The following is a 19,386-nucleotide window of genomic DNA, read 5'->3' as shown; positions in this document are numbered from 1 at the left end:
GATGGCCGGGCCGCGCGTCACCGCGGCTAAGTTTAGAGGCGGCGGGGACACCGGCCTGGTCACTGTGCCCCCGGCCGCGCCCCGCCTCCAGGGCCCCGAGCTCTCACCCCTTCCGGGGTGCAGGGGGGACCTGGGGCTGGGACCAGGGGCAGCCCGGGGTCCCACCGTCTCCCGCGCAGCTGGGTGGCGGCTGGACGGTGGACTCGGGGCGTCTGCAGCGAGGACGCGCCTCCGCGGGGACGCCGGGATTCGAACTCGTCACGCCGGGAGCCGGCGGGGCTTCCCGGGGCAGGGACGCGCGTAGAGAGCCAGTTTGGCACCGCCGGGGCCACTCGCGCGCCCCTCCCCAGCCGCTCGAAGTTAGGCCAACCGCAGGCGGCGGGCTGGGCTGTGCCGCTCCCGAGTGGCGGGAAACGCTCGGGCGGGACGGGGCGGGGACCCAGCGCCCGCCGCCGTCACGGTCCCTTCCCGGTGCTTCTGCCCGCGGCGCCGCGCCCCCTACCAAACCCTCTGGCGGCGCGCCGGCGCCCCCTGGCGCAGGCGGCGGGAGTTGCAGGGGCAGAGCCGGCGGTGCCATTCCCCGGCTGCGCGGGGACAAGTCGTGCCCGCTCCCCTGGTGGCCTCCCACCGACGCTCTCCCCCCTGGGATTCAGGGACACAAATGCGTGGTGCTTCTTTAAGCCGCTCGGGCCTCGGTTCTCTCGTCTTTCCAGTGAACGAATGATGCCGGGGCCGGGTGCACAGCAGGTGGCCGCGCAGCTGCGCCCCAGGGCCCACCAGCGTGCGGGCACCCGAGGTGAGCGAACGGGTCCATCTCGAGACCCGACGCTGGTCCTACTGAGTCCTCAGCAATTGCAGATGGGGAAACTGAGGCTGGCGGTGGGCTTTCTGTCGGGCTGGGCTTCTGTTCTGGGTTCGGAAGCCCCATGTGGAGGTCCTGGGTCGAGAACTGCGACGCAATGGCAGCTCCAGCCCCGCCTCCCAGACTAGGTCAAAGGCAGTACTTGACAAATCCTAGTAATATACCCTCTACTGCGGATCCAGTCCGGTTCTCAGCACTCTACACATATTAACTAGTTCATCCTGGTAACAATTATACTGTTGTTATACCCATTTTAGAGATGAGCAGACTGACATACAGAAATGAGTTGCTGGCTCTGGGTCATGCTGCTAATTAGTGACGGAGGGAGTGGATTACACTTACTGATGAGACTGTGAAGGAAGGAGGATCAGGTGGGTCAAAACTTTTCTCAGAGGCCACCCAGAAGTCAGAGAGAAAGAAGAGCAATTGCTTCTAACTTTGCAAGAAAAAGAACTAAGAACCCAGAATTCCAGATTCCAACTGTGAGAGTAAGAGAACAAAAGAGATTTTCAGATGAGCACAACTCAAAAAAGTGCTATTTACAGATTCACTCTCAAAGAATTAGTAGGGAGGAGGTCGCGGGTGTGGCTCAGTGGTAGAACATTTGCGTAGCATGTGTGAAGCCCTGGATTTGATTCCCAGCACTGAAAACACACACACACACACACACACACACCACACACACACAATTAGTAGTAAAGATACTCCAACAAGAAGTAAAATGAGCCAGGGAAGAAGAGCCACCTGTAATCCCACCTACTCAGGAGGCTGAGGCAGGAGGATTTCAAGTTGAGGCCAGCCTCAGCCACTTGGTGAGACCCTGTCTCAAAAAGTAAAAAGGGTAGCTGGGGTTGTGGTTCAGTGGCAGAGTGCTTGCCTAGTACATGTGATGCACTGGGTTTGATCCTCAGGACCACATATAAATATACAATAATAAAGATATTGAGCCCATCTTCTATTAGAAAACATTTTTTTAAAAAAAGGTAAAAAGGGCTGGGGATGTAGCTCAGTGGTAGAGTGCCCCTGGGTTGGATCCCCAGTACCAAGGGTGGGGGGAAGGATTGTCATGGGTTGAATCATGTCCCCAAAAGAAATTCTTAAGGTCCTAATCCTGGTATCTCAGAAAGTGACCTTATTCAGAAACGGGTCTTTCCTGAGGTGTTCAGGTTCATATTAAAATACGGTATCAGGGTGGCAGGATGGGCCCTCATCCAACATGACTGGTGTCCTTATAAAATAGGGAAATTTGGACAAAGAGCCAGACTCACAGCTGAAAGGCTGACCTGGGAAGCAGGGAGAGATGGTCATCTGCGACGAGGCAGGGGACAGTGGGCTCAACAGAAATGTCAGAATGGGCGTGCGTTTGGATGGGATCTGGCAGGTGACAGAGGCAGAATGTCAGAGCAGTAGGGAAAGGGCTGGCCTTGGGTACAATGGGCTACATCTATCCTAAATCAGTGCATTTTCAAAAATAAATCTGCTAGGCAGTAACAATGGAAACATAAGATCAAAACTAGGAAACGTTCAGAAAAAAATGATAGAACATCCAGGGATGACCTTGAGGTGTGGCAGGTCTCCAAACCAGCAAGAGCAAAAGCCAGGATGCAACAGACTAACAAACAGGCGTGAATAAGCCTAAGTAAATAAAGCTAGAACAGCACAAACGAGGAGGAAGCGCTGGCAATACACTGGACTGACTAAGAATTAGAATCAGAATCCAGAACGTACTCCTATAAATTAATAGTAATAAAAAAAGGCATACAAGCCATTTAAAAAATGGGCAAAGGATATGAGCAAGCAACTCACAGAACATAAAATATCTAGGAGCAATAAACTCACAAAAACATGTTCTATTTCCTTAGCAATCAGAGAGTTACAAGTTAGAACAGTGTGATACTATCCTTTCAGGAAATGACTAATACTAACTCATCAACCAAGTCTCCGCTCAGATGTCCCTTCCTCCAGGAAGCCCTTCCTGACTCCCGGGCTGGGTCAGGCGCTCCCGCTAACTCCCATCCACACCCGGTGGGGTCGCCCTTCCCTCCCACTCTGGATGGTCATTGTTTGGGAACGTGGTTGGTCTCCCACTGGATATAAGGCCCTTTGGAGGGGCAGCCTAGGGCCCTTCTGGGTCACCGCTGTCACAAGCACCTTCCCGCACAGCGCGGGCAGCAGAGGAGGCGTTTGGGGAATGTTGTGGAATGAATGAATGATGGGGAAACTGAGGCCAAGTCAATGGCCAATTTGGGATTCAAATCCAAGTTTCTCTGTACTGAGGGGGGGACCTAGTTCGATTTCCCGCCATCTCTTCTCCACTGAGCTCTGCCCGGAGCCCAGGAATAGAGGAGGCGCGCAACAGGACAAGGGAACTGAACCTCTTGCCACCCTGGGCCCTGAAGCCCGCAGACCCACGCCTCTTTCCTTGCCAATCCTCCGCGGTCCTCCAGGAACATAGAGGGCGGCGGAGGGCCGCCCCTCTCTATGCTCTACCCGGTGGGGAGCAGTGAGACGGGCCGAGGGCCAGAGAGGCCGGAAGTGCGGAGAGCTGGGGCCGCGCTAGCCGCGCTGGCGGTAGGTCACCTCTATCCCCTGCCGTCTTTCCCTCCCGGATTTGGGGCTAGCAGGTGAGTGAGTCCTCGTGGTGCTGAGACCCCAGGTAGGGGTGAGAGGGGCGGGAGGTGGAGGCCGCAGGTGGCGACTGGCAGCCGCAGAGGCCAACCTTTGCAGTGTCTGCGACCCGCCTGGACGCGGCCTGGGGCGTCCAGGTGCGAGCCTTGGGGGCCGGACCAACGGCCCGCGGAGACAGCGGGGCGGAGCGTGAGGTTCCCGGGGCGCGAGGGGCGGGGCGAAGGAACCGGGGGACCCGGAGGGGGCGGGGCGGGCAGAAGGCTGATGGGCGGAGGGGCCCTTGGGGTGCGGCTTTCTGCAACCTTGGGTTCTGGATATTTGGGACTTAACGTTTTGGGACACTGGATTTTGTGGTGGGGGCTCGGGGGGGCGGCTGTCAGTGGGGGTCCCTGCTAGGAGGGTGGGAATGCAGACGCCAATGCCTCACTCGCTCCTGCCACCACATCTTCCCTTTCAGGCTCCTAATGGAACCAGGGAAGGACGAGGAGGCGGGGCCGCAGCCTGCAGGGCCACCCACAAGGAAAAAATTTGTAATACCGCTGGACGAGGATGAGGTCCCTCCTGCAGGGGTAGGACGAGGAGATGGGGGACGCCTGGGAATGGAGTGGTTGGAAGAGATCTCCAGGGCCACAGCATGGTTAGGTGTGGGGGCCTGGGTGGCCTTGGTGAAGCAGCCCTTTGTCCTGGCAAGTCTCAGTTTTCCATTCTGTAAACAGATGGCAGAGCAGTTCTAATAGGGCCAAAGCAGAGGCTGAGACTGGCAGCCTGCGGGTGGCCCTATGTGGTCCGAACCCTACTTTTATGTGTTTTATGTGGTCTGAACCCTACTTTTGCAAAACGTGAATTTGTGGCTTATGTGCCAAGCCAGAGGAAGGGGAGTGACTCACAGGGGTTCATTGTTTCCTCTATGGCCCCCTGTGACCCCTGTTCCTCCCCACAGGCCAAGCCCTTGTTCAGATCCACAGGGAGCCTTCCTACTGTGGAGACCTCTGCCCATGTGTCCCCTCAGACCTATGCTGAGTATGCCATCTCACGGCCTCCAGGAGGGGCTGGAGCCACGTGCCCCACAGTGTCAGAACCCCTGGCAGGAGAGACCCCCAACCAGGCCCTGAAACCAGGAGCAAAATCCAACAGCATCATCGTGAGCCCCCGGCAGGTGAGGAGGGAGACAGAGCGGAGCTTGGAGATTTCTGGTGGGAAGCCTGTTGTGGGATGGCTCTGGTGGGTGCGGGGGTCTGGCTGGCAGAGTTCTAGCCACTTTGTTTGAGCAGTGCCATCATTCATTCACCAGCTGTGTGTTGAGGGTGGCCCAGCTCTGCTTGCTGGGACTGTGACTGTGTAGGTGCAGCTGTTTCTGTTCATTTAGTAAAAATGTATTGAATGAACACAGGTCAGAGTTTGAATCCCTGTTCTGCCATGCAATAGCTGTGTGGCCTTGGGCCAGTGACTCAACCCATCTGGTGCCTTTAAATGGGGATCCTTGCACCTCTTTAGTTCTCAGAGATGCACAGAGAGTTTGGAATGCTACTTTCTGCTCTGGGGATAGAGTGGTGGAAAGGAAACAGGGAAAGTCTGATAGAGCCAGCGTCCTAGGCAGGGAGAGTGGCCTGCATACAGGTGATGACAAGGCCCAAGCACATGAGAAGGCTCATCACTGTTGCCACCAGAGAAATGACATCTGAAGCACAATGAGATACTACTACTCCCCGTCCACCAGGAAGGCTGTCACCAGAACAGTGAACAAGCTGGGCACCATAGCAGTCTTGTGAGTCAAGAAACAGGAGGCTGAGACAAGAGGATCGCAAGTTGGAGGCCAGCCTGGGCATCACAGCAAGACCCTGTCTCAAAAAAAAAAAAAAAAGGCTGGGGATGTGGCACAGGAGTTAAGTGCCCCTGGGTTCAATCACTGGTAACAAAAGCAAAAGTAAAAAATAAAAAGGGCTGGGATGTAGCTCTGTGGTAGAGCTCCTGTGTTTCAATCTCCAGAACCACACACACACACACACACACACACACACACACACATGCACACGCACAAGTGAAATGGAGAGCTGTCACATGGCTCAGCCATTTGACCCAGCCATTCTACTTCTAGGGGTGGACTCAGGAGAAATGGAAACGCACATCCACAAAAACCCAGGCGCGAGTGTCCATGGTCCATCATTCAGAGCAGCCGACAAGGGAAGCCTCCAGGTGCCCTCAGCTGGTGCCTGACTCGAGTTTTTCTTTTTCTTTTGGTACCAGGGATTGAATCCAGGGCCACTGAACCTCTTGTGCCACATCCCCAGCCCTTTTTAAAATTTTACTTAGAGACAGGGTCTTGCTGAGTCTCTGAACTCACGATCCTCCTGCCTCAGCCTCCCAAGCTGCTGGGATTACAGGTGTGTATCATGGCGCCCGGCCTTTTCCTCTCTTTTTTGAGGCAGGGTCTCACTAAGTTACTTAGTGAGGCCTTGTTAGTTGCTGAGTTTGGTTTTGAACTCACAATTCTTCTGCCTCAGCCTCCTGAGCCACTGGGAATACAGGTGTAATTTTATTTATAAAAAATAGAAAAGGACTGGGGATGTTGCTCAGTGGTTAAGTGTCCCTGGGTTCAATCCCTGGTACCAAAACCAAACAAACAAACAAAAAAATTAGATTTGGTGGACTGGGGTAGAGTAGAGTACTTGCTTGGTGTGGATGAGGCCCTGGGTTCCAACCCCAGCACTGCACACACACATAAAATAAATGTCAGCTTCTATTCTTTCCTTGCTCATAACCCTTCCAAGGCTCCCAGGGGCCTCAGGTCCGATGGCCCAGGCCTTATGAGACTTGGGACCCCCAGAGACTCTTCTTCCCACCTCAGCTGCTCTGACTACCCAGGCTCCTACTACGATAGCACATCTTATCTGCTGTTTAGATCCAAATTTCACCTCACTTGGTAATCACACATTCATTGTGTGATTATTTTGCATACTATCCCTGAAAGAAAAGGAAAAGAGTCTCTTTTTTCCTTTTTGCTCTCATGCATCACTCAACATAATTTTTTTTTTTTTTTTTTTTTTCTGGATGTGGGGGATTGAACCTGGGATGCTTAACCTCTGAGCCACATCCCCAGCCCTATTTTGTATTTTATTTAGAGACAGGGTCTCACTGAGTTGCTGAGGCTGGCTTTGAACTCATGATCCTCCTGCCTCAGGCTCTGGATCTGCTGGGATCACAGGCGTGCGCACTGTGCCCGGCAACAGGACGCTTCTGATACCGGATATGTGGAGGTTCCCTGACCCTAGGCAGTTCTCCCGCAGGTTAACTCAGTTCCGCCACTCCCTCCTTGGGGATAGCCTCAGATCCCACAGGTGCAGGGCCCAGGCCCAAGACTGCCCTACCTACCTGACGTATAAACCAGGTTTCCACCACCCTCTCCTTAGTTTCAACTAATTTACCAAAGCAGCTCACAGAACTCAGGGAAATACTTTCGTTTACTGTTTTATGAATAGGGAATATGAGAGAGGATGTGGGTGAGCACCGGGATGAAGAGGTGCACCAGGCAGAGAAGGTGGGTGGGCGGTGGCCCCCTCTGGGAGCCTGCACGTGTGCCGCGATCAGGAAGCTCCCCGGCCTTCGAAGGCCTGTGGGGACCTCATTGCACAGAAAGGACTGGTGACATCACTGGCCGTTGCTGATCAGCTCTGCCCTCAGTCCCCCTGAGTGGGGGTGGGACTGAAAGCCCCCAACCCTATAGTCCAGGATTGGCTCCTCTGGCCACTACCCCCCACGCTGCAGCCAGCAAGAGCCACCCGCGGAAAACAAGTTGCTCCCAACACCCTGGAATTCCAAAGGACTTAGAGCTCCATGTCAGATGTTATCACTCCAGAAATTCCAAAGGTCTTAGGCGCTCGGGAGGAATCCGGGTCAGAGACCGAATGTCAGAACAGAAGGTTCTCTTAGCACCTCGTCTGCTAGGGCCTCAGGAGCTCTGTGTCAGGCCCCGGGGCTGAGGCCCAGTTAGAGCTCGTTCCTTCTTGGTGGTACTGGGGACTTGAACCAGGGGCACTCTACTCTGAGCTCCACCTCAGCCCTTTTTATTTATTTTGAGACAGGGACTTGCCAGGTTGCTTGCCAGGGCTGGTCTCCAACTTATGATCCTCCTGCCTCAGCCTCCTGAGTAGCTGGGATTACAGGTGTGTGCCACCCCACCTGGCCCAAATACATATTTTTATCATGTCACAGCTTCATACTATGTGCCCTTCATAAGATCTTGGTCTGTCTTGGTCACTGTGGTATTCCCAACACTGAGACATGTGCCAGGTTCTCCGTGAGCATATTTTAATGGATTAGGTTAGGATCAGAGTGTGTCATAAAGCATGTCCTGCTGGGGCTACAGCCTGCATTCAGTAAGGTATGAGGAGAGGTGGGAGAGAAGGGCCTGGCACTGAGCAGTGCCAGTCTTTGGAGGGTGACAGGCCACAGGGAGGACCTTGGGCTTCCTGAGGGCACTGGGGAGCCATGGTGGGGTTTAGAGTAGGGAAGAAGCAGATCCGTGCTGCAGCTGGGAGTGCAGTTCAGTGATAAAGCGCCTGCCTAGCATGTGAGAGGCTCGGGGTTCAATCCCCACCACCACAAAAACATTAAAAAAAGTCCTCTCACTGCCATTTGAAGGGTAGTCAGGAAGGGGACCCTAGCAGGAGCCCAGAACGGGCAAACTGGGAACCTGGGCAGGGGCTGTGCAGTAGAGGAGGGGACATTCATGAGGGATGTTTAGATGGTCCAAGTTCCACCTGAGGAGGGGACAGAGAAGCATCCAGGACGAGCTCCATCTGCACAGTGGGGCTTTCTCTGAGATGAGGACGGGAGGAGGGGCCGGTGTGGACGATGCTGAGGTGGATGTCCAGGGGCCATGTCCTGCAGACCACGGGACATGGACTGGGGCTGCAGCCAGACTGTGAGCCCTTTAGTAAAGGCCAGCAGCAGCAGTGCAAGCCTGTAAGCCTGCTGCTTGGGAGGCTGAGGCAGGAGGATCTCAAGTTTGAGGACAGCCTCAGCAACTTGGTGAGGACCTGTCTCAAAGTAAAAAAATATTAAAAAGGGCTGGGGGTGTAGCTCAGTGGTAGAGGGCTTGCCTAGTACGCAGGAGACCCTGGTTCCATGTCCATCCAGTACTGCAAAGGAAAGTGAATGAATGGATGCAGGCAGGTCGGCCTGGGGAGGAGGAGTGTGGCAAAGGACAAGGGAGACACTGGAAAAGATCCAGAGGCGAGGCAGAGGGGCCCTGCCTGGCTGCTGACCCTGGTCCCCTGGTCCAGGGATCATCCCTGTGAATGGCTCTTGTGCTTCCTCCCAGAGGGGCAACCCGGTGCTGAAGTTCGTGCGCAATGTGCCCTGGGAATTTGGTGAAGTGGTCCCCGACTACGTGCTGGGCCAGAGCACCTGTGCCCTCTTCCTCAGGTGAGCTCCGGGGCTCTGGAGCACCAGCCACCCTTTGGGAAGGGCTGCCCAGGAGGCCTGGTGGGGCATGTTTTAGCACTCTGGGCCGTTCCTCGGGCGGGAGACTGCTCTGCTCCATTCTGCTGGCTCTGGGCCTATGTGTGACCCCATGCTGGAGGAAGGAGTCTTGAGCTGGAGGGACCCAAAGTGATCACAGCGGAGGCCTGAGGGAGGAGGGCTAGGCCTGGACCCTGGGTCTGAGGGAGGAGGCTGGGCCTGGACCCTGGTCTGAGGGAGGAGGCTGGGCCTGGACCCCCGGGTCTGAGGGAGGAGGGCTGGGCCTGGACCCCTGGGTCTGAGGGAGGAAGCTCAGGGTCACTCATGTCCCCAGCATTCCTGGTGAGCTGACAGAGGAGGATTCTCTGAGTTCAGTTAAGCAAGCTCCCTCCCTGTGGCTGGGAGAGCTGCAGGCTGCTGGGGGAGTTGGCTCTAGGCCTCAGGCCCCTCCTGTCCCTGCTCTGAGGCCAGCTGCATAGCATCCCCTGGGCCCTGTGCAGGGACTCTGGGGGCTCTGCTCCTGTCCCCCTGAAGCCCAAGCCTCCTCCCAACTCAGTGAAGAAGCCGGGGTCCAGCCTTCCAGGAAGCCACAGCCCGGCAGTGGAGCACGCCTTCTTTGCAGGCCACTTAGTTTCTGTGGGCCTCGCCCCAGCCAGGCAGGTGGCCCGTGCTGCACTCACGGTGGCTGGTGTCCAGGTCGGGTTGCAGGGGAGTGCAGATGGGGCTTCTGGTGTCTCAAGGAGACAGACCCCAACCCACTGTCTCCCCTGCCTCGCCAGCCTCCGCTACCACAACCTCCACCCAGACTACATCCATGAGCGACTGCAGAGCCTGGGGAAGACCTTCGCTCTGCGCATCCTGCTGGTCCAGGTGGACGTGGTAAGCGGGGTCACTCCTCGTCAGCTCACCCTTCCCTTCTGTGAAATGAAACAGACTGTTGAATCCCTTCCACGAAGAAGGGCGTGTTGAAACCTCTGTGAGGCCGGGAATGGTGGTGCAGGAGGCTGAGGCAGGAGGATCGCAGTTCAAAGCCAGCTTCAGAAACTTAGTGAGGCTCTGAGCAACTCAGTGAGACCCTGCCTCTTAATAAAACATAAAATGGGCTGGGGATGTGGCTCAGAGGTTAAGCACCCCTGGGTTCAATCCCCAAAGAGCCCTCAGCAAGGAGCCATTTTCATATCTGAGATTGACACAGGCCACCGACACCCTGTGTTGGAAAGAGGTGGGACAGTAAGATGATCTGTTTCCTTCACACCCCCGTCAGCCAGTCCTAGCCCTCTGCCACCTGAATTCCTCTTACATCTACTTCATTCTGTGCCCCCACAGCCCTTACCCAATCCAGTCCCCTCCTCTCCTGCCTGGGTCCCTGCCCCTGCCTCCTTCCCGGTCTTATGGCCTCCAGTCTTGACCCTTCCTGTCCTTACAGTGACCAGAGAGGTCTTCCTAAAGAACACATATGAGGTCAACTCCCTCCCTGCACACTCTCCCATGACTCCCGGGTACCCTCGGGCCTTTCCATAGCCCATGAGGCCCTGCACAACCTGCGCTCCCACCTCTCCAGGTCCCCCCTCCAGCTCCCCTTCAGTCACCTCCACCTCAGTCCATCCCACCCCACTGGAGAAAATCACAGTTCCTCAAGCCCCTGCTGTCCCGTCCTCTCGCTGACCTGTGCCTGGAGTTCCCTGTCCTCCTCTATGCTTCCTTGTCTCCTCCTCCTCCTTCTCCAGGCCTCAGCTCAGATGACCCCTCCTCCAGGAAGCCATTCCTGACCACTCCAGGTCCTGTCTAGGGACAGGTCTGTTCTCCTCATTAGACTATGAAGGAGGGCAGGCAGGGCGTGAGTCTCTGCTGGGTCCTCTGCTGCCCAGCGCAGGCTGGCACCCTGTAGGGCCTTGGAGGGTGTGGGGTGCGTGAAAGGCGCTTGACACCTTGAGCTACTGCGTTTGCAGTCAGTCCTCACTTTCTGCCAGGTCCCTAATGCTGATTTTCTTCTTCTCCAGAAAGACCCTCAGCAGGCCCTCAAGGAGCTGGCGAAGATGTGCATCCTGGCCGACTGCACACTGATCCTTGCCTGGAGGTGAGGCTGTGGCTCCCTCCCCTGCCTCCTCATCTCCATGCCCGCTTTCCCTCTCCCCCTCCACTCAGCGCTCCCTTCTTGTCCCTGGACACCCCGTGTGAGCCCGCTCCAGGCTCTGCCTCTCTCAGAGCCTGGGTATCCTCAGCTATAAAATGACATGTCCTCACATCCCTGTGGAGTAGCAGCCACGGCCCCATGTCGATCACATTTTCAGGACAGTGTTAGGCGCTTCTGGCTGCAAAGTCAGTTCCACGTGTATCTAAAGACCATTTAGACCGGCTTTCCAATTGGGGAAAAGGGTCCCTTCCTCACACCATGAGCAGAGTTAAACCCTAGTGAGTTTATAGCCTTTTTTTTTTTGGTGCTGGGATGGAACCAGGGCCTTGTGCACAAATACAGTAACTCCTTCCATCCCTATCGTTTTAAACTCAAAAAGAAAAACTATGATAAAAAATTAATAAGAAATCTTTTTCTTGGTACTGGCGATTGATCCCAGGGCACTTAACCACTGAGCCACATCTCAGCCCTATATTTTGTTTAGAGACAGGGTCTCGCTGAATTGCTTAGGACTTCCCTGAGTTGCTGAGGCTGGCCTTAAACTTTCCATCCTCCTGCCTCAGCCTCCTGAGCTGCTGGGATTTTAGGGGTGGGCCACCACACCCATCTGTGTGACGCATTGACACATATGTGCACTGTGATGGTTAAAACAGGCTGTCACACCTGTCTCCTTGGTTACCATTGCTTCATCATGACCACTTTTGAGGTGCTTTTTTTCTAGCTTTTGAAGCGCAGGGTGCATGACTGTCACCTGTGGTCCCCTGTGCGCAGTAGTTGCCCAGCAGCGCTTCTTGCCAGCCTGGCACCTGGTTCCCACTGGCGCCCCCTCCCTCCCCCGGCCCCTGGGACTCCATTCTACCCTCCTCTTCCATGAGACTTTTCCCCTTTTTCAGTGAGTAGACTATTTTAGAACAGTTTAGGTTGGTGGGAAGGTCGACTGGAGAGTAGGAGGGTCCTCAGGCCCTGCACCCCTGCCCTGGATCTTGTGTGATCTGTCTGTTTCTCTGCGGTGTTGAGGCTGGAGCCCAGGGCCTCCCCTGTGCTAGGTGAGCACTCCACCACTGAGCCCCAGCCCAGCCCCTCGCGTGGTCCTGTGGGATGCATGTTACAGCCCAGGAGCCACTGTGCACATCACTAAGGAAGTCCCTCATCTACTCAGGGTTCATTGTTTGTGTTGTACATTCTGTGGGACTTGACAGTTTTTTTTTTCATCCTGTCAAACCTACAGAAGTTTTCATAAGGGAACGTCACCAAACTGTCCCAAGATGGGAACATTGTGGATTCCAAAGAAAGCATAGTGAATCATCCAAAGTGTTTCTCAGAGGACCTACAGGGCAGGCAGCAGCGGGTCCTGGTAATGGACATTGAGAGCAAGAGGCTCTGAGTGGGGTGTGGCCTCGGCCAGGGCCCAGGGCTGTGCTGACCAAGGGCCCAAGGCACCTGGTTCAGGTCGGGCCAGTTTCTATCAGTGTGTGTGACAGCATCGACATCTGTCCATCCCTGGGAACGTTCCAGGCCTCTGAAGGGTCCATGGAAGCTGGGAAAAATCGGCTGCCAGCAGGTCTCGGAGGTCAAGGCTTTCTGTGATTTTTCGGTCAGGACATAGCAAGATGATGGGTGATACAGAGGACTCTTATGTGTCCCTCCTCATTGCATCATTAGATGGCTTTTCTGCCCTAAAACTCCTGTGCTCCACCTATTCAGCCCTCCCTCCTACCCAACCACTGACAATTACTGGTCTTTTTACTGTCTTCAGTTTTGCCTCAATGTCATGTGGTTGGGATCATATAGTATCTGTAGCCTTCCTTAGCAACATGTATCTGTGGTTCCTTCATGTCTCCTTAGGATTTTCAGCTCCCTTCTTAAAAAGGTCCACATCCTTTTTACACAGCTGTATTGTATTCCATCACACAGACAGACCAGGTCACAGCACCACCCACTGGCCAACTCTTGGGTAGTGTCTAGTCTTTTCTGTTACCAGCAACCCCCACTTCTGCCTGGCTGTATTCATAGGTCAGAACATATTTGTAATCCTGTGCCCTCTTTAGGGTGTGCAACTCTAAACTACATGACACTTTGGAAAATGTATTTGTATTAGTTGTACATTTTTTAAAAGTATTAAAATCTTTCTGTTTTGTGGGAAGAAACAGGGCAGTGTTAAGAGTCTGGCCCAGTTGGACAGACTCCATGGGGCTGCCTGGCTTTCTCACCGGCTTCAGAATCTTGGGCAAGTGGCCTACTGGCCTCTATAACAGCTTGAAAATAGTTACTGCCTGACAGATCCTCTCAGGGGAGTCTGGAAGCTTCTGAACATAAAGGGTTTAGCATGGTGTCTGGCACTGTGAGGCCTCTGCACAGGAAGGGAAGTCTCCATGTCTTTACGTCTGGATGCTGGAATGTTTTGCAGCCATTAAATTAACAAAGTCAAGCTCTGTCTGCTGATGTGGAAATGTGTGCTGATTATATTGCAGAGTGGAAAAAAAGTAGACTGTAGAACCAGATAGGCTGTTAAGCAAAGGATCCATAATGACAGAGTCCCCTGCAGCGACAGGAGCCGCAAAGCTACAGGAAACCCACCGGAAGAGTGGATGTCTTTTTAAGAAGAAAAATCAACATTCAATCAACAGACATTCATTACTAGCTCCACTCTGAAGACTCAAAAATTGCCCCAAGACAAAGAAAGCGGTCCCTTAGGATCGGAGGGGATTGGTTCCATGACCCCATGGGATGCCAGCCTGAATGCTGACTGTGGATCAGTCTGTGGACTGTGCACCTGCCCCAGATGCTTTTTTTTTTTTTTTTTTTTTTTGCTGTGCTGGAGACAGAACCAGGGACTCCTGCTACACACTGGCTCCCACAGCTTCGCCCTGCCTCCACCAGCTTTACATTTCCTCTAGATTATTTTAAATACCTAATACAGTGTAAATGCTATGCAAATAGGTGTTTACATAAAATATGTATTGTTTAGGGAGTAATGGCAAGGGAAAGGTCTGCACATGCTCAGTACAGATGCGGCCGTCAAGGGCCCATGCTCAGTGCCCATCCCAAGGAACCGCGGATAGGGAGGCCCACTGTGCTTTATTTCCTTTAACTCACTGCTGAGTTCCAAAGAGAAAAAAAGGCCATCATCTCTTGACGCTCATGTTCTTGAGTTACTTTGCTCTGCTCACTAGACCCTTTTTATCAGTTTCAAAAGCAGTGTGTCAGGCTGGGGCTGTAGTCCTGTGGCAGAGCCCTTGCCTAGCATGAGGGAGTCCGGTTCTGTCTCTAGCACCACAAAAATCTTCAGAAGCTCATTTTTCTCTGTGGTGGGAATCTGAATACTTAGTGAGGTTGTCTTCTTTCTGCACTTCAGAAAATAAATGGAGTTTCCCGATTCCCTCCCTCTTCGCCCAGCAAAAGGCCCAGAACAGGAGTGCCAGCCTCCCTTCCAAAAGACCTGGTATTTGTTTTTTCCTTTCCTCTTCCTTTTTTCTTATTTTGGCACTGGGAGTTGAACCCAGGGGTACTTTACCACTGAGCCACATCCCCAGCCCTTTTTTATTTTGAGACAAGTTCTCGCTAAGTTGCTGAGGCTGGGATCAAACTTGCAATCCTCCTGCCTCAGTCTCCTGAACCACCAGGATTTAAGAGCTAATTCTTAAATAGGCCTCTAAGAGCCAGGCCCTGAGGGTGGACACAGCAGTGACTCCTGTCATCACAGTATGACCATCACCCCACTTTACAGATGAGGAAACAGATCCGCAGAGATAAAGTCACTGGCCCAGGGTCACCCAGGTTGGAAGCAAGGCCTGAGCCACAAGAGACATGCCAGCTCCACCCAGCAGTGATTCTGGCCAGGGCCACAGGGGAGCGACAACTTCCATTTTTCTGTTAGAGTGTGGAATTTACAGCATTAGCAATCACTGCTGTGAAGTGAAGCCTGTCTAGAACATGAGGGCCCTCACCTGACTGATGTGTGTCCTGTCACCCTAGCCCTGAGGAAGCCGGGCGCTACCTGGAGACCTACAAAGCCTACGAGCAGAAGCCAGCAGACCTTCTGATGGAGAAGCTGGAACAGAACTTTGTGTCCCGGGTGAGGCCTCCCACGCTCCCAGACACCTCTTGTACCTGCCTGGGTCTCGCCAGAGCTCCTGGGTGGCTGAGCTTCAGTTCTGGTCCCAGGGCGAGTCTATCGGGCTCTCCTTCCTGCCCGGTCCCCTCTGCCTCTCCCACCCGGAGCAGTCTTCTGAGTGCAGAGCTGACCCTGTCCTCCCGGCTCCCAGTCCTGCCATGGCTCCCCAGTGCCCTCGCGGGCCCACGCTCCTCCCAGGCCTAGCTCTTCCCTTTGAGCTTTTGCACTGTCCTCCACCCGGTAACTGGCCCGATTCCATCATGGGCCTCCCAGCTCTGATGCTCCCTCCTCCAGGAAGTCCTCCCCGAGCCCCAGCCAGCCAGAGGTCCTCACTATGCTTCCCTGTCCCAGCCCTGCCCACCAGTCTTCCCACTGAACTGGCGCCCAGGAGGGCAGAACTGGAGTTGGCTCAATGCCTGAAATGTCCCCAGCACCACCCAGCACTCGACAGCCATTCAGGGAGTTTGCTGAGGGACCTGCCACTGATGCCTTCCCTGGAGGTTCTCCTATGCAGAAGTGACAGCCGGAGGACCTGTGGTCAGTCCGGTCCTGGCATTCACAGCCCCTACATCCGGGCCTCCCTGGAGCTGGCACATCAACTCCAAAACCTAGTTATAACCTGGAGCCCCATCTCCTGAGGGAGGGAGGGGAGTGACTTCCCCAAGTCACACAGCCATGACTGGCAGGGCTGCCATTTGAACCAGGGCAGCAGCCACCCCCACCCAGGCATGCTGGCCGTCACAGTGCTGTGGGCTGGGCCGCGTCTTAGCTGCATCCGAGTGATGTCCGCAGACCCCAAGTTCTCTGGGTTTTACTGGGAACACAACTTGCCCAAAAATGGAGGCCAGAGGTGTCAGCTCCCTTGCTCTGGCTCATGCAGGGACAGACTAGTTTTGTACCCCCAGTGCCTCTGGTCTTCCTGGGTGGAACCAATTCCTCAGATAAGCAGGATTCATTTCATGTGACCCACACCCTAGGCTAGTCAGGGATCACTCTGATATGACCTTGTAATCAGCCCACCACCAAAAGAAAACACTTATTGAGCACCTCTTGCATGCTAGGCAGTCTGGGGACCGGCAGTGGCCCAGCCCTGCCCTCCGGGCTAGGTCTTACTGGGCTTTCTACTGCTTCCTTCCAGGTCACGGAATGTCTGACCACCGTGAAGTCTGTCAACAAAACAGACAGTCAGACCCTGCTGGCCACCTTTGGAGTAAGGACCAGCTGCCCTGCTCTGCCAGGCGCTTCCCCTCCTTACCTGTTCTAAGAAGCCCACACCCTGCCACCTCCCCGCCCCCCATTCCTCACCTCCTCCCAGGTGTACCTGAGGCCCCTCATCAGCTGGGCCAGGGTGGGGTTTAGCGTCACCTCCCTGACCCTTGGCTTCCACCCTCCCAGTCCCTGGAGCAGCTCATTTCCGCATCACGGGAAGACCTGGCCTTGTGCCCGGGGCTGGGCCCCCAGAAGGTAAGTGCTCTGGGAAAGGACTTGAGGGGTGGGGACTTGAGGGGCCCCAAATCAACCAGACCTCAGATCCCAGAGTTTCCAAGTTTCCAGAGGCCCAGCAACCATCTGCCTGTCTTGCAGATGGGGAGGCAGGTCTAAGTGGGTGGGGCCGACCCAGGCTCACTCAGCCATTGTGGGGGAGAATCCAGATGGGCTGCTTCTCTCCTGTCTCCCTGGCCCTGCAGGCTGGGAGAAAAAGCTACCACCTCACTCCAGATGCAGCAAACACATGGCTCATTTAATGACTGGGTCCTTTTGCTCCCCGCCCCAGGCCCGCAGGCTGTTTGATGTCCTGCATGAACCTTTCCTCAAAGTGCCACGATGAACAGCTGCCACCCCCAGTGTGACAATAAAGCATTCTTTGAGGCCAGGCTCCTGCTGGGTTACTGGGGCTGGTGCTATTGGGGTTCAGGATCTGTCTGGGTCCGACGCTTTGCTCATCTGATGCCCAGGGGGGTTTCCGTTCCTCAGTTTACCTGGGGAGGCTACGCAGGATCCTGCTGTGGCTTCCTCTTCCGCTTCTTCTCTCGTCCTCTGGAAGCCACCTCCCCAGACTCCAGGTTTAGCAGTGGCACTGGAACCTCCTCCCGGGGTAGCCCCTCTGGCATCTCACCTTCCTGCCACTGCTGCTGCTTCTTGGTCAGTCTTGGTGCTGCGCTAACCTCAGGCTCACCCTCACCAGGCAGCTCAGGCTCCATTGTCCCCTGTGGTGGCTCAGTCATCTCAGTCCCTGGCTCTGTCCTTTTGTGTCCCCTCTCTCTCTTCTTCTTTTTGGTAGATGCTGGAGCTTCTTGAGGCTCAGTGTCACCTGGCAGCTCTGGCTCTGCCACCTCTGTCCCCGGCTCGAGCATCACGTTTTGCCACTTTTCTTTCTTCTTCCTCTTCTTAGACATCAGAGCTGCCTCAGCCCAAGGCCCCACGTTGCCTGGCAGTTCAGGCTCTGTTCTGTCTGCACACAGCACCAGAGGCCTCCGCTCAGGCTCCACAGCGTCAGCCCCTGGCTCCGCCACCGCACCTTGCCTCTTCTCCTTCTTCTTCTTCCTCCTGGGGGGCAGTGGGATGGCTTCCTCCTGCAGCTCCACCTTCACCTGTGGCTGACTCTCAACCACTGACCCTTCCACCAGCTCCACTTCTGCCCCTTTTCTTCTCTTCTTCCTCTTGCTGGGGGACAGGGCTGACTCTTCAGGAGACTCTGCTTGCACCATCAGCTCCGGCTCCACCAGCTCTCTTTCTGGACCTGGCATCCCCATTTGCGGATTCACTGCTTCAGCCCCTTTGGGCTTCTTCCTCTTCTTCTTCGTGGTGGATGGGAATAGGACTCCCAGAGGCTCCAGCATCTCAGCCATGGGCTCTGTTACCACAGGCTCCATCACCTCTACTGGCTGCTTTTTCTTCTTCTTCCCTACATCGACTTCTAGGGACCCCAAAGTTGTGTCCACCTCCAGGGCCCCATACCCATTCACTGCCTCCTGTGTAGCCGAGGCCTCTGGCATCTGCCGCTTCTTTTTCCTCTTCCCCAATGCAGGTGACTTCAGCGCCAAAGTTGACCCAGGCCCTGTGACTGGGGGGCGCCCTCCAAAGGCACAGAATCGAGGCCTCAGGCCAGGGGGGATCTGTGGTGGGGGACTTGCTGGAATGGGCTGCAGAGGGGTCCCTGATGGGGATTCTTGGGGACCCTCAAAGATCCTTAGGCTGCCCTGGGGGGCTGGGGCACAAGTAAGTCCACCGCCTGCGTGGACTGAGGGAGCCAGTAGGGTTGCTTCTCCTTCGAGGGTGCCACTGCTGCTGAGGACCTGATAGCGCAGCCGCTGGCCTGCCAGCTTGCCCTTCACTGTCTGGGAGCCCAAGAGAGGCACCAGCCGCCCGTTGAGGCTGAGGGAAGAAGAGGGAGGGCAGAACCTTGGTCAGTTCCGTTTGGTAAGTCACTGGATCCGTCCAAATACCCCCCAAGTTCTACTTCTGGTGGGTGGGACCACTCACCAGTCTGGGGAAAAGTTTGCAGGGGCCTGGATAAGCCACAGCTCTGTATCTGGGCCGGACAGCTCCTCCAAGGAGAAACGAGCTTCTGAGGCTGGGGAGATCGCGGTAAAGTTGGGGGGACATGAGAACCGAGCAGCACCTGCAGGGGGAGGGGAAACGGGGATCTGTTGACAGCCAATCCCGAAGGGCGCCCACCGATCCATCAGTCCCAACCTCGTGAGTGTTCCGTTTCTCTCCCCGTCAATCCAGTGCCCACCTGTTCTCCAGGGTCGTCCCCATTCCCACCCCTGGGGGCGCCTTTCTTTCCACCGCTATTCCCCTCGAGGTTCCCTCTCTCGGCCCACATTGCCGGCGCCATCGTTGGAAGGTACGCTTTCTTCCCCGTCTGCGGGAGGCTCCTTTTTTCACCAGAACTTTACTGGGTGCCCCTTTCTCCTCCTACAGACCCCGGTCCACACGCCCGCTCACCAGCGGGCTGGGTCGCCGCCATCCCGAGCCCCAAGCAGCGCGCAGACACAGCAGCCAGCATTGAGCGAACCCTGACCACCACATGGGTCGAAAGGGGCGGGGCCTCCCTCCGAAGTGCCCAAGTGGAAGGGGAGTGCAGGGGGTGTCGCTCGGCGCCGTTTGCTCCGTTGGGGAAAAATGAAGGGCGTTTCCACTTATCTAGTGCAGACTAGCAAGAAAGGAATATATTACCAAAAT

At 55.3% G+C, this 19,386-nt stretch overlaps 2 protein-coding genes across 3 annotated transcripts; one reads left to right on the top strand and one right to left on the bottom strand.

Annotated features, from left to right (window-relative positions):
* Nucleotides 1-3,126: 3,126 nt before the first annotated feature.
* On the top strand, nucleotides 3,127-17,073 carry ERCC1 (ERCC excision repair 1, endonuclease non-catalytic subunit). Its single transcript, XM_079118997.1, has 10 exons — nucleotides 3,127-3,486; nucleotides 3,948-4,059; nucleotides 4,431-4,646; nucleotides 8,811-8,914; nucleotides 9,730-9,829; nucleotides 10,951-11,027; nucleotides 15,060-15,159; nucleotides 16,337-16,408; nucleotides 16,594-16,662; nucleotides 16,973-17,073. Exons 1-10 carry the CDS (start codon nucleotides 3,344-3,346, stop codon nucleotides 17,024-17,026), a joined length of 1,047 nt encoding a protein of 348 aa, XP_078975123.1. The 5' UTR covers nucleotides 3,127-3,343; the 3' UTR covers nucleotides 17,027-17,073.
* On the bottom strand, nucleotides 16,919-19,296 carry POLR1G (RNA polymerase I subunit G). Of its 2 annotated transcripts, XM_079118956.1 has the most exons (3): nucleotides 19,150-19,296; nucleotides 18,682-18,820; nucleotides 16,919-18,573 (listed from the first exon to the last, which is right to left on the bottom strand). In XM_079118956.1, the coding sequence occupies exons 1-3, from the start codon at nucleotides 19,208-19,210 to the stop codon at nucleotides 17,187-17,189; spliced, it is 1,587 nt and encodes a 528-aa protein (XP_078975082.1). In that variant the 5' UTR covers nucleotides 19,211-19,296; the 3' UTR covers nucleotides 16,919-17,186. The 2 variants fall into 2 exon arrangements, with proteins under 2 accessions (XP_078975082.1, XP_078975081.1); XM_079118955.1 differs by having other exon boundaries at nucleotides 18,682-19,263.
* Between the last annotated feature and the right edge of the window lie 90 nt (nucleotides 19,297-19,386).

This window comes from Sciurus vulgaris (genome assembly GCF_902686455.1).
Source record: "Sciurus vulgaris genome assembly, chromosome: 17".
Taxonomy (NCBI): Eukaryota; Metazoa; Chordata; class Mammalia; order Rodentia; family Sciuridae; genus Sciurus; species Sciurus vulgaris.
This window is presented reverse-complemented; position numbering and strand designations above follow the sequence as displayed.

Excerpts from the sequence above, each read along its gene's own strand:
- ERCC1 (XM_079118997.1), top strand. The coding sequence starts at position 3,344 with ATGCTCTACCCGGTGGGGAGCAGTGAGACGGGCCGAGGGCCAGAGAGG. Across the intron at positions 8,915-9,729 it reads ACCTGTGCCCTCTTCCTCAG|CCTCCGCTACCACAACCTCC; the intron begins GTGAGCTCCGGG and ends CTGCCTCGCCAG. Across the intron at positions 9,830-10,950 it reads TGCTGGTCCAGGTGGACGTG|AAAGACCCTCAGCAGGCCCT; the intron begins GTAAGCGGGGTC and ends CTTCTTCTCCAG.
- POLR1G (XM_079118955.1), bottom strand. The coding sequence starts at position 18,884 with ATGGATCGGTGGGCGCCCTTCGGGATTGGCTGTCAACAGATCCCCGTT. Across the intron at positions 18,574-18,681 it reads GCAAACTTTTCCCCAGACTG|CCTCAACGGGCGGCTGGTGC; the intron begins GTGAGTGGTCCC and ends TTCTTCCCTCAG.